The 15,568-nt window shown below is 40.9% G+C and overlaps 1 protein-coding gene across 2 annotated transcripts in view; it reads left to right on the forward strand.

Moving 5' to 3' along the window:
* Gsk3b (glycogen synthase kinase 3 beta) overlaps positions 1-15,568 on the forward strand; it is a 149,107-nt gene that overhangs the window by 107,465 nt on the left and 26,074 nt on the right. For both annotated transcript variants that reach the window (XM_032900192.1, XM_032900191.1), the window contains exon 8: positions 5,365-5,460. In XM_032900192.1, the coding sequence (XP_032756083.1) occupies positions 5,365-5,460 (96 nt within the window). The remainder of the gene's footprint in view (positions 1-5,364; positions 5,461-15,568) is intronic.

Consider the following 15,568-nt stretch of genomic DNA (forward strand, 5'->3'; position numbering starts at 1 on the left):
CTGTGTGTAGCTCCCTCTCGTCACCCTGTAGTAAATGCACGTTCCCCATGCTTCTCCATTCTCTTTTGTTCCCTGGTCACGATGGCTAACCCAGTGTCCGTATGCACCGATGCTGTCATCTTCCATCTCTGAGTGTTTGATCCTCCCACCCACTTCTTGCTGGTATTTTCTGACTTCAGTGCTGTTCATTTTTGGTTCTTTGGCTTGCTGTGGCTTTTGTTTGTTTGTCTTTAACTTGTTTATTCCTGGAAGCCAGTTACTACTACTCCAAAAATAGAAGCAGAATTCTGTGGTGTACCGTGTCTTCCCCCACCCCCCCCAATTACTCGGGTTGTTTTCCATCGCGCCCTCTCCTGAACTGAGTTGCACAGCAGTTATACCTGTATAGCTTTGGCTGGTATTCGGCCGCTTTAAAGGGGCCACTCCCTTTTCACAGCAACCATACTTTGTATGGTTAGACCTTTGGGTTACAAAAACACTTTGAACATTACATTTACTAGTGTCCTTCTATGGTTCTTTGACATCACACTGTCATATTGTGTATACCTAAACGTGAATGAGTCAGACATTTCTAGTGTACGTCTACAGCTACAGAAACCTTACAAGTGATTTCCCTTGCTTATTTAATTTTATACAGTATATTTATGATCTTAATAGCCAGTTAGATAACTGTGATTCTGTTGCTGAACACATACTATGAACAGTTTATGATACTGTTTTCTAAGTTGAGTTTCCATCACGAGTCAATTTTATTTAAATGAGCTCTTTTCAGGTTGTCGAGAAGTCTGTTTAACAGTTTGTTACTTTACAGTTTGCTGGTTTACAGGTCACGGCCAGGCGGTGGTTGCATTGCCTTTAGTCCCAGCACTTTCTAGGCAGAGGCAGGCAGATCTGTGGTCTACAGAGGCCAGCCTGGTCTACAGAGCTAGTTCTTGGACAGCCAGGGCTATATACAAAGAAATCATGCTGGAAAAACCCAGAAGAAAAAAAATGTATTCAGGCTGGAGAGGTGGCTCAGCTGTAAAGAGCACTGTTCTTCCACAGGTCCTGAGCTCAAGTCCCAGCAACCACATGTCAGCTCACATCCGTCAATCCCGGGGTCCGATGCCCTCTTGTGGTATGCAGGCATCAGTGTAGATAAAGCACTTATACATAGACTAAATAAATCTTAAAAAAAATAATATATTCAAACAACTCAAAAGAATTCGTTTGTACTTGTAATATGATGTAGTTCAAAAGAATCTTAGCGTCGCTGCACAGGAACTGACAGATGTTTGCCTTAGTTCTAGAAAACATCTTTAGGTACCTTAGTTCTAGAAAACATCTTTAGGAGTTATGAACGATGTGGCTGATCTCCTTCCTTGACTTCCATGATACTGCCCTTCATGGGACCTAGTCCAGCCACGTGGACCTCTATTTTAGTTTTTAATGCCCCTAAATTTGTTTTATTTGAAAACCGTTATTAACAAGTATATAATGCATTCAGGGTACTTCCCCTTCCCCGCCCTATCTTCATCAGTAGCCCCTCCTCCCTACAGGTCTCCTTCCCATATTCCTGGTGTTTTGCTTTCTTTTGTGACCCAGAGTGACCATGGTTTTGAACCTCTGTCTATTGGAGCCAGTTAGGCTGTCCAGGGAGAGTACAATTACAGACCATGACTGCCCCTACTTCAGAATCTTCTGTAGCTCCCTCCCGCATCAACCTCTCTCGGATCCGTGATTGATCCCTGACTGGCAGTCTTATGCGATAGTCCCAGCTCTGGAGAGATCATGATACAGTGGCTGTGTCAGACCCTGGTGACATCATTTCACAGCCCCTCCCCTGTCTTCTAGCTCTTACATTCTTTCTCCAGGCATCTTCGAGGGAAGGATGTTTAAAAAAATAAAAATAAAAAAAATATAGATAGATAGATAGATAGATAGATAGATAGATAGATAGATAGATAGATAGATAGATATCGCTAGCATTGAGCATGCAGTGGTACTTGTTCTCAGCATGTTAGTAGCCACAAGCCTCTATTATTTATTGCAAAGAGAACCATCTGATTAAAGCTGTAGTCGTGTTTGTCTGTAGGCATAAAAACAAACATTTAGAAGGCAGTTTGCCAGTCTTCTTTTTCAATTTCTCTTTTGTCCACTGTGTGCACGTACATGCCTGTGTCTTGTGGTGGCTAGAGTACAATTTGGTGTGTTAATTTGTCAGACACAGTCCCCTTGTTTTATTTGAGGCAGGGGCTCTCCCTGAGCTAGAACTGACCTTCTAGGCCAGGCTGACAAGCCACTGTGCCCTGCCTCCACTTCCCAGAACAGCATGCCACCAGGCCTGACGGTCACATGCAGTCTTACAGATCAGTTCAGGTCTTCATGCTTGCTTTGCAGAAGGTACTCTACCAGCATAGTTACTCCTCAGCGCCAGCTTCTCCTTCTCTAAATGCCTGTCGTTCAGGGCCTGTCTTTCACATTCTTGCCCTTGCTTTACTCATTAATCATTTTTGCAGTCATGTGGGTCCCAGCCTCTAGTAAATGATGAACTAGTTGTTGTGCTAATGTTGTTTGGGGTTTCTTCCCCACCTTTGATCATTTAGTTCACAAAAGACACAAAACCTTTATGTTTAAACTAAACCTTAAAGTACTAGAGCTGGGCAGATATCAACCCTCTGCTATTTTGTCCATTTCCCTGTCAATAACCACAAGATATCACTTGCCGTGTTCTTTTTTTTTTTTTTTTTTTTTTTTTTTTTTTTTTTTTTTCTTTTTTTTTTTTGAGCTGGGGACCGAACCCAGGGCCTTGCGCTTCCTAGGCAAGCGCTCTACCACTGAGCTAAATCCCCAACCCCACTTGCCGTGTTCTATCTGCCACTCTCACTCCAACAGGCCTCCTCCAACTACTCCTCATGGTCATGTCCTCACAGTTGACCTAGCCCATGGTGACGACCTCCTCCTCCTCTTCCTCCTCCTCCTCCTCTTCCTCCTCTTCCTCCTCTTCCTCTTCTTCCTCCTCTTCCTCCTCTTCTTCCTCCTCCTCCTCTTATGGTCTCTGTCCAAGAATCCCCAGTCTGGGAACCTCACCCTTTCTAGGACAAACATGCACTAACCTGTAGATGAGACGATCTCTCAGCTAGTTATCCAGAGTCTGCTGATCTCTATAACCCTTCATGATAAAGTGTAGAAAGACAAGCGTTTCTCTGTGTAGGCAATTGCCATCACACCCAGCCTAGAAATACACATTAATATAAAATTTGGTCCCTAATGTTTCATCTTAACTGGCTTATTAAAATCACTACCACCAACAGCAAAACCATCCTAGAAATAGCTTTGTTTTTAAGATTTAAAAACTAATCACAGGAGTAGAAAAATGACTCTAGTTCACTGTTTCATCTGGAACATTTGTGATGTTCAGATCTCTTCGTCCCATTGAGGATCCTCACATTGAGGGTTGCAGGGCTGTAAATAAAGTGTGCTGAGGAATTTCTTTATATGCTTTATTGGTTTAAAAATGATACAATTTTTAATGACAGCCTGCAAGTTTATAGCTAAAGCTTCTTAAACATCACAAGTGCATGCTCTAAAAGTTAAAAAACAAACAAAAACCCCATCGGTTGACTTCCAACCAACACTCATGGCTAAGGAGCCTCATTTATGACCGTCGTAGGCTTTGTTCCACTGTTACGAAGTAGCATGAGTAACAGTCAGTGTCCTTCAGGAGACTCTGCAGATGTAAAAGCTGAGTGTGTGACAACTCCATCTATGGCTTCCAAAGAAGCAGAGCATGTGCTACTTGTTTTTCCATGGCTGACTTAGTTTATTACAGTGTCCTTTATAATGTCCTTTTCACATTGCTAGTGACAGAAGTCCATTTGTCTTATGGCAGAATAATACTCCATTGTGTGTGCATAACATCTTTCCCTGTGTCCGTCCATTCCAAGATCTCATATATTGTAAAGCTATAAGCCTGCGAGTGCAGTTGTCTCTTCAGTATTTTGAGAATCATTAGAGTTCCTAACACAGTGCACATATGTTGAAAACATGTTTTATAATCGTGTATCTCAGTCTTTGACTTGAGTATCTTTTGAAGAAAAATCTAATTAAAAAGTCAATGACATTATGAAAGTTTTAATGATGTCTAGAGAATTAAAACCAACAAAAAAACTAAGGAATTTGGCTTCGGCATGATGCTGTGTGCTTTTAATCCCAGCACTCAGGAGTCAGGTACAGGCAGATAATCAGTGAGTTCCAGGCCAGCAAGGCCTACATAGTAAGACTGGTTTTTTGTTTGTTTTTGCTTTTTAAATCCGTTTGTTCTGAATGTTTGTAGAACTACACCTGATTGTTGGTTGCAAGCACAAATTAAATATTTAATATTATATTACTCTCCTGTGAAACTGTCACTAACTTGTAAATAAATAGTGTAATATTTTATTTCAACAGATTTGTTTCAGCTGGTAGTAGTGATACATTAAGCCCAGTACCTAGCATTGGGAAGATCTCTGAATTTCAGGCTAGCCAGGGCTATCTATGGAGATACTGTCTCAGTAAACAGACAAGCCCATTTCATACTGGGCTCTATGGTAATGAAAGTAACGCGTAAAATCAAGTGTGTTTCTGTATGTGTGTGCGTGTCTGTGTCTGTGCATAGTGCTTCTCCTTAGACCTGTCTTCTGCGGCTCTCCTTGTATTCAGTGCCTACTGCAGCTCTAGAGGCAATGAAGTGCTCAGTTTACTTTGCCTGGTATTGTTTATGTTTTAATAAAACGCTATATGAGTTCTCCTGTTCTTTATGTCTTCTCTAGGTCTTCAGGTAGTTTCTTTTACGTAGCGATACTCTAAATGTTCAGTGATTGCGTGAAATGATGAACCTGGCCACCAACACCCAACCACAGCATTGTTAGGCCTCGCCAACTTGAGTGTCACTTTTCCCATGTAGAGCAGCTAAGATCAGTGTTGGGATACAGTGCAAAAGGAAGCTGGGGGTTGCTCGAATTTTCTAAAATTATTTCTTTTATGTGCATGGATGTTTTACAAAACTGTGTGAGCATATGGGAGCGCTTGGTGCCCTCAAAGTCTAGTTGATATTATAGGATCTTCTGGGACAAGGGTTACAGATGATTGTGTTCTTAACTAGTATGTTTGTTAGTCCCTGGAATCTTTCCTAGTAATATTTTTATGACTCAGATTTTTAACATTCTTATCCTAGAACATTAGTCTGGTATTATAGCATGGTTGTATAAATATAAACTAAAAAGCTTTCACAAAATCCGTTGAGTTGTTTATTTTATCTCTGCTTGGAATTCATTATATTGTAAAACCAGTGCATCGATGTATGAGTAGATACAAAGTTGACAATATTTTTTTTCTCTTCTGTAGGTCCTAGGAACACCAACAAGGGAGCAAATTAGAGAAATGAACCCAAATTATACAGAATTCAAATTCCCCCAAATCAAGGCACATCCTTGGACGAAGGTGAGTGAGAATGAATCAGAGTCCATCAGCTAATAGTTAAGTGACTCTCGGGGTTTCACTGTACTTCAGCTGGACTATTACAGAGGCCTATGTCAGCTACAAATGCAGAGCCGTTCTCTGTGAGGATAGTATTTTATTGGTGGTACTATTATTCCTGTTGATTGCCTGTAGGTAATTTCCAGCCTGGGCTTTTCATTTGCAAGTAAGAACAAAGTATCCATGGCATTAAAATAATTTATTTAGATTTTTTTTTAATCTAAGGTTCTAAATTTCATGATTTAAATGGGAGATGCATAATTCAATATTATCAAAATACTATACCTTTACATTTTTTTATTCTTTTAAACATCAAAATTGACCTTCTCATAGTTGTTGCATGTTTTTCTTGCTTACTGTCCTGTTGGTACTTCAGAAGCAGTATTTTTAAAGCAGGTATAACCTTGTTGGATACATACTTTGAAAGTAATTTATAATGTTTATAAGATGTTACTAACCATTGGAAAAGCCTCATCAGAAGTTTTCCCACCCTGCGTTGTGTTATGAGGTTAACTATGCAATGAAAAGTAAAAAGAATGTGTCGGTATTTACAAATGGAGTTTATTTGTAGCAGCCTTTTTTTTTTTTTTAAATATATATAGATTCAGAAACTCTAGCCAAAGCTAGGAATCCAGTGATCCAAACTGCACGGGCAGCTGTTAAACTAGCACTTGCTCTTGTGTGCACAAGAGTGCGTGTCCGATGCTGGATTTTTGCAGTCATGGTCATGTTCCGTGCATCATTCACAGAGGGAGGTAGGCTAGTAGGTAGGTAGGTAGGTTAGTAGGTAGGTAGGTTAGTAGGTAGGTAGGTTAGTAGTAGGCTAGTAGGTAGGTAGTAGGTAGGTTAGTAGGTAGGTAGGTAGGTAGGTTAGTAGGTAGTAACCAACCATATAATAGATTAGAAAAAGTCAACTTTTAAATTGGTATTTCAAAGAAGATTATTTTGAAATGTCCACATAACTTGTTTCATACATCTAAGTGTTTAAGAGGTGAAGTAATTTAAGGCTGTAGATGAAATGATTCATACTCCATGTATGTAGTCAGTGTGCCTGCCTGTCTTAGTTAAGGTTTTATTGTGGTGAAGAGATCCCATGTTCTCTTCAACTCTCACAAAGGAGCATTTGTGATGCTGGCTCACAGAACAGGTTTAGACCATTACCATATGGCAGGAAGCATGGCAGCCCGTGGGAAGGCATGGTGCTGGGGAGGTAGCTAAGAGTTCTACATCTTGACCTGCATCTAGCAGGAAAAGGACTGTGAGCCCACGATCCTGGGCTTGAGCATCTGAAACCTCAAATCCTGCACCCTGCACCCTGGTGACACACTTCCTCCAAGGAGACCACACCCACCCCAGCAAGGCCACACCTCCCATAGTGCTACTCCCTGTGGGCCAAGCACGCACACACATGAGCTGCTGGGTGCTGCTCCTTTTCAAACCACCACACTGCCTCCCTTTCTCTTCCTGTTCTCTTCTCCTAACCACATAATTCCAGGTTCTTCCTTTAACATTTTCATACCCTCTCTTAAGAAAAATACCTAACATTCATTATTTCTTTCCTATTTAAACAAAGACATCAGTAATACTTTAGTGCCAGAAATATAGATTGAGACTTTCATTCTCCTAAGAGGCCAAGTCCCCTTCATTTTAAAATTCATGGTGAACACTGTCTTTGGTAAAGTCATCTTAGGTCTTTGTATTTAACACTTAATTTTGGGCCTCAGTGTGGTATGCTTGGGGTCTTTGATGTGTCCCCAAACCCAGAGGATCCTAGGTGACCTGTTTGGATTTTGAAGCCAAGTAGACTGAAGCTACCAAAATTATTACAGGCCAGCGTCTATTGCGAGTGATTTATAATATATTGCAATCCAACTAAGTTAAGGAGAAAATAATAGAGAATTATGGGTATTAAATACAGGATATTTTAAGTAGTCATTATTTTATAAAGGAAGAAGGGAGGATATTCTAAGCCATCAGTCAGTCTTAGTGAATCTGAGTATATATCAGATGTCCTTGATGCTGACACACGGTGGAGTTGACAGTGCTGCACTGGAGGTGACAGAATCTGTTAACACTCAGCGCCCACTGACGCTGATGTGTGTGTCGTATCCCTTATCCCCACCCGCAGTTTTCTCTACAGTGGAAATATAAGCCAGAATAAAATATGAAGAATGGTTAATTTTTAAATGTAGCCCACAGAAAGAGCTGTTGAGAATTAGTTTAAACCTTGCTCTGCCTTCCTGGGTTCTGATGTTTCCCTTATACCCTGGATACTTTCCAAGTGCGAATGAAATATAAAACCTTTTATTTAAATCTCTGTTTCTATGCCATGTACAGAACAGTTGTTCAATTCTCTTAGGTTTCATATTAAAATTACCAGGAACCCTTCATTTTTATATAGTGTCCTTTGACAATCCGGCTTTCTCTTCATGCAGTTATTCCATAATAAATAAATTTGCATTGATGTCTCTTTAATACACACAAATTTAGAAATTCCATGACTCCAGTTGAGTAAATGATGAGAATATGATCTCATTGAATTAAAAAGAAAAACATTTTCCAAAGTAAAATGTAGAATTGGATCCCAAGAGGTAACACAGCCCCCTCTTCCTTTATCCTCCTGTTCCAACAACTTGAGAAGAATAAGCTGTACTGGGTAGCCAGTAGCATCATTTAAAAACCATACATAATGTTCTCTGAAAACACCGTGTCCTTTGGATCTGGAAAGACGGAGAAGCCAGAACGCCCTTGTTCTCAATGGTCTTCCTTTAGAATCCACTTCAGCCCTCTTCCCTAAGACCACGGGGTGTGAGCCCTGGCTCCTCAGCTGCAGGGCAATCCTCAGTTGTTACTATCCATTCCCTCACATCAAGTTAAAAACACACTGGACCAAGCCGTGGACCCCTACTTAAGTCTCCATCCTCTTTCTAAAAACAAACCACTCTTGCACATGTACTGTTCTGCAGGGTGAGTGATTTGTCTTCTCAAAAAGGTAGACAAACATGAGAAGACTTCCTTCCTCACAAAGGATGCAGGTGTATAGGAACTAGAGAGGAGACGACATTGTCGCTGTGCCACATTACAAGGGTTGTGGGCCATATGACCCTGTTCGGGGTGCCCTTGACTGTTAGATGTAGCGAGTTGGGGGCTGAAACCGTTGTTCAACCCTTTAGACATTCGTTGCTCTTACAGAGGACTGGGGGTTCAGTTCCTAGAATGCCCAAGGAATCTGATCCCCTCTTCTGACCTCTTCAGCCACCAAACACATATGTGATACACATAAGAACATGCAGGGAAAACCCACACACACATAAAAGGAAATATATCTCAGTAATTATAATAGCTAGTGCAACCCAATTCATCAATAAAGCATTTAATGGTTTAAGTGGGGAAGGAAATGGAGGCTTATGTTTTGGTGTGTGCTGTATATTTCAAAGAAGAAATGCCAGAATGAAAGCTAAAGGAAATGATACATCGTAGACAGAGGTTTGGGTGGGGAAAGAGAAGGAACTTACCCTGCCTTTAGTACATGGAGGCAGAGTTAGCTAGCAGGTCACTAGGAGAGAAGTGGGCTTTAAACAGTTTGTTTTGTAAGATAGTGATTATGTGCCTTGTTTTTTCTTCAGGTTCTTTTCAAAGTACAGCTATACTGATTATAAAGGCTTATTTCAGTCATGGATGGAGAACATTCTACTTCCAATACACTTCTGCCTTGTCCCTTATTTCTGCCTCATGTCCTGGCCTTGGTTTATGCCCACTCCTCACTGATTTCACCCCTGCAGCTTCAGAAATCTCGGTCCAACCCCAGCCTTCTCATTACATTCCAGATGAGCCTTCTCACTTCCCTGATTCCTCATAGCCTTTAGGACAGCATGCTATGGAACGCATGTTATGAAAGGGAGGTCACGTGGTCTTATTTATTGTGATTTCCATATAGTTCTTTCAGTAAGCAGACTTAGTTCTTGTCTTGCCCCCAAGATTAAGATTCCCTGAGGGACTTAGTTACTAGAACTCTCTCTTTACCGAGTTGTTCTGCTTCCTCCAACGTGTGTGTGTGTGTGTGTGTGTGTGTGTGTGTGTGTGTGTGTGTGTGTGTGTGTGACGTGTGTGTGTGTGTGTGTGTGGGATAGCTCGTCGGAACCTTCTGTAGTATAGTTGTTGTAGGAATCTCCAGCTCCCACTGTTAAGTAGCTGGTGTCCTTTGTTTAAATGACTGTCACATGCTCACTTTTGTCTTGTTAGCAAATGACCCAGAGGTCAGATAAGTAATGCCAATGTCTGTATAATTTTACAAAGTGGTGGAAGTCACTTAACTGGTTTATGGACAGAAGTAGAGCAGAATCCCCACTGTCCCCGTCTGTTGTCCCTGTATTACACCACTTAATAAGTTAGCTGTGTCTGATGAGGTTGTCTGTCTTATACCTTACCTTAAAGGGGCATGCATCCATGTTTAATTTTCTGATCTAATCAAATTTCCCTAATTGATACAGGAGAAGCCACATTTGTTTCTATATCTTTATCTTCTTGCCAGTGTCTATCCCTCTCCACAATCCACACACAGTGTTTTCTGTTTTCTTCTTTGCTAAGCAATTATTAATCTCAGATCTTCTTTCTCCTGTGGAATTTTCTCATTGTCCATGTAGTCTGCGGTCAGTCACCACCATGTAACTACTTTAGTCCCCCTTCAGTCAAATTGTATATATCACAGCAATTCCTAATTTCCGATTCATATCATAACATGCTTCAGGTTGTTTTCTGAGAGCCAGAAGGATGGCTTACCAGGTTAAGGCACTGTCACCAAAGCTGGATGGACTGACTTTGATCCCAGGAACCCCCCACATGGTGGAAGGAGAGAACCAGTTCCGTGATGGGTCTTTGGTCTCTCTGAGCATGCACACACAACACACAGACAAATGTAGGGAAGAACCTTTGTTCTTCAAGACAGCCCTAGTCATCCCAGAACTTGCTCTGTAGACCAGACTGTCCTCAAACTAAGAGATACACTTGCCTCTGCTCCCTGAGTGCTGGTATAAAAACATGTTTGTTGCCAAGCTTTTGACATAGTTGTTTAATATTCAACAGCTAAGTATTAAATATATGCATTAACTCATTCATTATAGTGGCTGCCTGGAAAATAGTGTCCAGCCAAAGAAGTCACACGTGCTTGATTTGTTGAGCGTGCTTCGATATGATGATGTTGTTCCATCTTGCTAACAGAGGAAACAGAAAGTTGAGTTTGAGGCACTTTAGCTCTCAGAGGAATCATTTTACACTAAGTAAGCTATACTCTTAGCTTAAAACTAAACCAAAAACCTCACTGTTTGTTTTCCAAGGCTCTTGATTGTTTTAAAATTATCAAAGGGCTGTCTTTTACCCCACTAGGTCCGGCACTGCAGCGCCCCAAGATATCTGCTAGATATCTTGGCAGAAACACACATCCCAATCGGTGGTGGCCCAGTGTCCCTGCTGCCACACACTCTCCCAAATTCTCCACAAGAAAACACAACACAATAACCTCCGATCCAGTTGATAAGATATAATTGCCCACCTAGACACACAAAGCCCTGTACACAGCCATCCCTGAAGAACATTCATAACAGCCTGTAAATACACAGAGTAGAGTCTTTCCATCAGCCTCCATGTTCTCTCGCTAGATATCGGCGTCGGCTTCTCCGGCCGTCTCTTCTCTCCTTCCTTTCCAGTGTCCTCCTCTTCCCTCAAACTTTTCTTCTGCCCATCTGTTCTTGTCATCCAATGACAGACCTCATTCTATCCTGTACCCGCCCTCACCTGTATGACATCCTACATGGTAACCTTGCATTTTCCATGACCGTTTATCCATGTCAACTCTTTTGCTGCATTAATGAGAAGCCTTCAGCGAGACCCACAAAGCAAAAACTAAGATTGCAGTCAAACTTTCCTTGCAAACCCTATACCTACCTTTTTGTCTTATAACATTCCCATGTATTCCAGAAAACATAAAGCCATACTGGGCATATCTGCTAGTTCCTAAGATTACCTCTGATCTATGTCATTGCTTGTGGAAAATCAGACTTGCGTTTTTCAACACTCTTTGCCTTAATACTGTTGTAACCAGTTACCACTTGTGAGTGTGTACACCATCACTGAGGAGTTTTTTCTGCCTCTTTTACTACAGGCATCACGATCTCCTCTCCTTTTTCTAATACTCAGTCTCCTTAGTGAATAACTTCCTTATTTTTCTGTCTTCCAGGCTGTGTACTTTTATTTCATTTCTAAAAGTTGCACATATAAGAAATAACTCTTAATAGTAGGAGCATGGCTTGGTAATTCAGCATATTCCTAGCATATGTACGGCACCAGGCTTGATACCCAACATGAGACATGCACATGCATGCACAACACCCCCCCCCAGATGATTAATCTATATATTGGAGGAATATTTTTTCTAATTGTTTAAGATGGAGGACAAAGGATGGGATTGGGAATTGATTGAAGAAGACCAATTTTTTTTAAAAATTTATCATTGTTTTAAATACTATGTATTTGTTACCAGTGCTATGCTGGGTCCCACAAAGGATACAAAATAAAATATGCAGTTCTTTCCTTTGAAGAGCATAGTTAAAGCAATTATTAAGTAATATAAATTGTGTGTTGTAAATTGTGTGTTCATAGCTGTTTACATCTACCGTGTGTCACAAGCCAGACTTTTAGGGAAGGCAGCAAAAGAAGTCTCCTCAAAGACGACATAGGACAGGGCTGTTGATGTAGAATAAGGTTCGCTTAGGTGGGACCCATGAAGGACTCAGCTGATGAAGGGTCTTACCACTAGGTCTGGGTGACCTGAGTTTGATCTCTGGAACCCACAGAACGGAAGAAAGTTACTGAGTCACGTGAGTTGTCCCCTGACCTCCAAGCATATAAACACAAATGAATTTTCAAAGGTGAAAGAAAGGCAAAGTCACGATTGCTGAGGTGTAGGAGAAGAGGCTAGGCAGACATTTTAAGACGGGAGAGATGGATAGAAAGGAAATGTGTACTCTGAGGAAAGCCAGGCTGAGTACCATAGCTGTTTTGTAAAACCATGGAAAGTCGACTGGGTTAGAGCCATTTGGTAAGGCATGCCTGTGTGTAGTAATGTCCCGTCAGTGGGGATGTGAGGAGAGGAGGACTCACGGTATAGGGAAGTGTTACTTCCTGTAACTGTGTCGGTACACGCCGTTTAATTAGGGCAGCTGGAGCTCAGTAACTGCAGGGCCAGCCTTGTCGTGACTACAGAAAGGGTCTCGTGTTTCCTTGTTCTCAGCCTTCCTTACCTGACTTTCCAACCCTCAGAGGTTAGAACACTGTGTGGCTTCTTCATGAGCCTGGGCTCCTTTCAGTTTGTGATCCATTCTGAATGGCAGTGACTTCAGACATACGGGCTTGTGGATTCTCTGAAAGGTAGTTTTCAGTGGCTTCTTAGGGGAAAAATTAATAATTTATAGTTGTGTTAGTTAGGGTTTTATTGCTGTGAAGAGACATGGTGACAGCTCTTATAAAGGAAAACATTTAATTGGGACTGGCTTACAGGTTCAGAGCTTCAGTCTGTTACCATTAGAGGGTGCTGGAGAAGGAGCTGGGAATCTGAATTCACAGGCACAAGGAAAAGACTGAGCTGCTAGGCCTTGCTTGAGCAACTGAGACCTCAAAGCCTGACCCCACAGTGACATGCTTCTCCAACAAAGCCACACCTACTCCAGCAAGGCCACAGTTCCTAACAGTGCCACTCCGGTGGGAGCCACTCTTATTCTAACCACCGTCCACAGTAGTAGATTGGCTTGCCTTATGTTTCAGTGTATCAGTAGATGCATGTATGAAAGCACGCCAGACACCAACAAAGGAAATGTTAAAATATAAGTTACTTAGTTATTGTTACCTGCTTAGAAAACCAATTAGTTGGTTTCTTTTTGTTGTTAATTAACATAAATAACTATTCTGGGATCCATGATAATTATCTTACTTTAATCTTATATTTAGGTCTCTTAACTGCAGACAGCTTTGGCTTACTTGAGAGCCTGTGTTGAATGGTGCTACTCTTTAACAGTCATGGTTTGCCAGTTTTAAACTGGGGGATTATCTTTTGCCTGTGACCAAAAATTGAGTCCGTTTCATAAGCCTATAATGGGAAGTAATAGGAGGTAGCCATTTGCAGCAAACACATAATTTGTTCTGTGTTCTACTAGGTTAATTTCCACTATCTATAGTTATAAAAAGTGGGCATTTTTCTATTGCTTTGGCTGGGTGCATCATACAGCAGCATTGGTGAGAGCTGACTGCAGTAGAAGCAGCTTTACCTGGAGGCCTTGCAGTGTGCGGGGTTCTTCCTCAGTAGCCATCGGGAAGGGCCTGTGGCTCAGCCCTAGCACTCAGCTCCAGGATGGATCTTCACAGCCAGTCCAGAGATCTGTCTGTTATCTGAGTCACCCAAATGCAAATTTATTTTAATAATTCTTAAGGATTTGTTTGCATCTGTTCAGTACCATGGAGACTTTGGGGGCACATTAATTTTATGACAGTATCTCCCCCTCATGGACTAGCAATTGCGATGTCTGCTTGTTTGAATTTAAGGCAATCTGTTACTGCATAGGTGAGGTAGCAATGAAGCACTCAAACGTTCATGTCAGTGTTTCGGTTCATTTGATTCTTTTCTTTCTTTTCTTTTTTTTATTTCACCTTTTTCTCTTTTCTTTTTCTTTATTGCTTTGTTTCATTTTGTTTTGTTTTATTCCTTTTTTTTTTTTTTTTATTTTTAGCGTTTAAAGGGGTGTCTGTGGCCTTGCTGCATACTTGCCTGGCCATATTTAGTCTGCATACTAATTGTTAGTTGGCCCAGTTGAATCTTACTTTACGCGATTAGTTCTTTTGGTATGCTTTTCTGTTTTTGTCCACCTGGCTGAGTTTTAACATTTCAATCCTGACGGGGCCGGATTTTAGTCCAATGCACTAAATTTAGTCTGCAGACTAAAAGTAATCCGCGGATTATTTATTTTTTTGCAAAATTCCCCCACTGGAAACTATCTAAAAGAACGTTCCATTCTCTTAGCTCAGTCAAGGGAGTTCACAGCTACTGGTGAGTTCTGCCAACTTTTGTGTTCTCAATGCCTAGACACAATAGACCCTGCTAACTCCTTTACACATTTGGCTCCGTTCTGCCTAGGTGTTGTGTACATTATTCTGCGTGTCACCTGTAACTGTGACTGTCCCTTAGTTGTTTTGTTTACTGTATACATTCTTGTTTAGCTTTTGGTGGGTGAATTGGGCATACTCGCAGATGAAGCTGTGTTGAATCTGTACTCAAAGATAAAGGATTTTTTTTCAGTGAGTTTTTGCTAAAAGGAAAGAATGCTCTATATTTATTTTTTTTTCTAAGTCATGGGTGCAAGGGTATGAGGGGGCAAAGCCCACAATAGAGAAAAGTAAGTTTATACCCGCACTCCTGAGGTGATATGTCAGTTTCCCGGAGAGTCCTCACAATGAGACTGTCAGTAAACATCTAGCAGGGAAGTCAATCCAAACGAGGAGAATAATCCGCGGTGGCCTGATTCTTTCTTAGCTCACACAAATTAAAAGTATTTGGCTTGAAATTTACAGTAATATAAATTAAATATACCTAATATTTCTCTGTCATGACCAATAATTTAGCAAAAAAAAAAATGTTTATACTGTGTAACTGAGACAAAATAATTGTGAAATTTTAGCATATTGGGAACGTACATTTTTAAAAGCAGGCCAATAGGCCCCTCCCAGCCATGTCTGTGATGATGAATCCAGGTCATGGAAGACCACTTTACTTTGAGAACTTTACTTCTAGATTTCATTTTGATTTTAACTTATTTTGGTTTTGTATTTTTTTAATGAACACACTGGCATTGGAACATAATAAATTAAAAAGAAATGTTTCTTTACTGTGCCTCACCATTGCACAAATTAAAAAAATTTTTTGCATACACTTGTGGTAAAATAATTTTTAAAATTTGGACTTGCTGCTGTGGAGACGAATGCTTACGTTTATAACTGTATAAACATTTTCTATGTCCCTACACCATGGATT

The sequence above is a fragment of the Rattus rattus genome, chromosome 4, assembly GCF_011064425.1.
Source record: "Rattus rattus isolate New Zealand chromosome 4, Rrattus_CSIRO_v1, whole genome shotgun sequence".
NCBI classification, from domain to species: domain Eukaryota; kingdom Metazoa; phylum Chordata; class Mammalia; order Rodentia; family Muridae; genus Rattus; species Rattus rattus.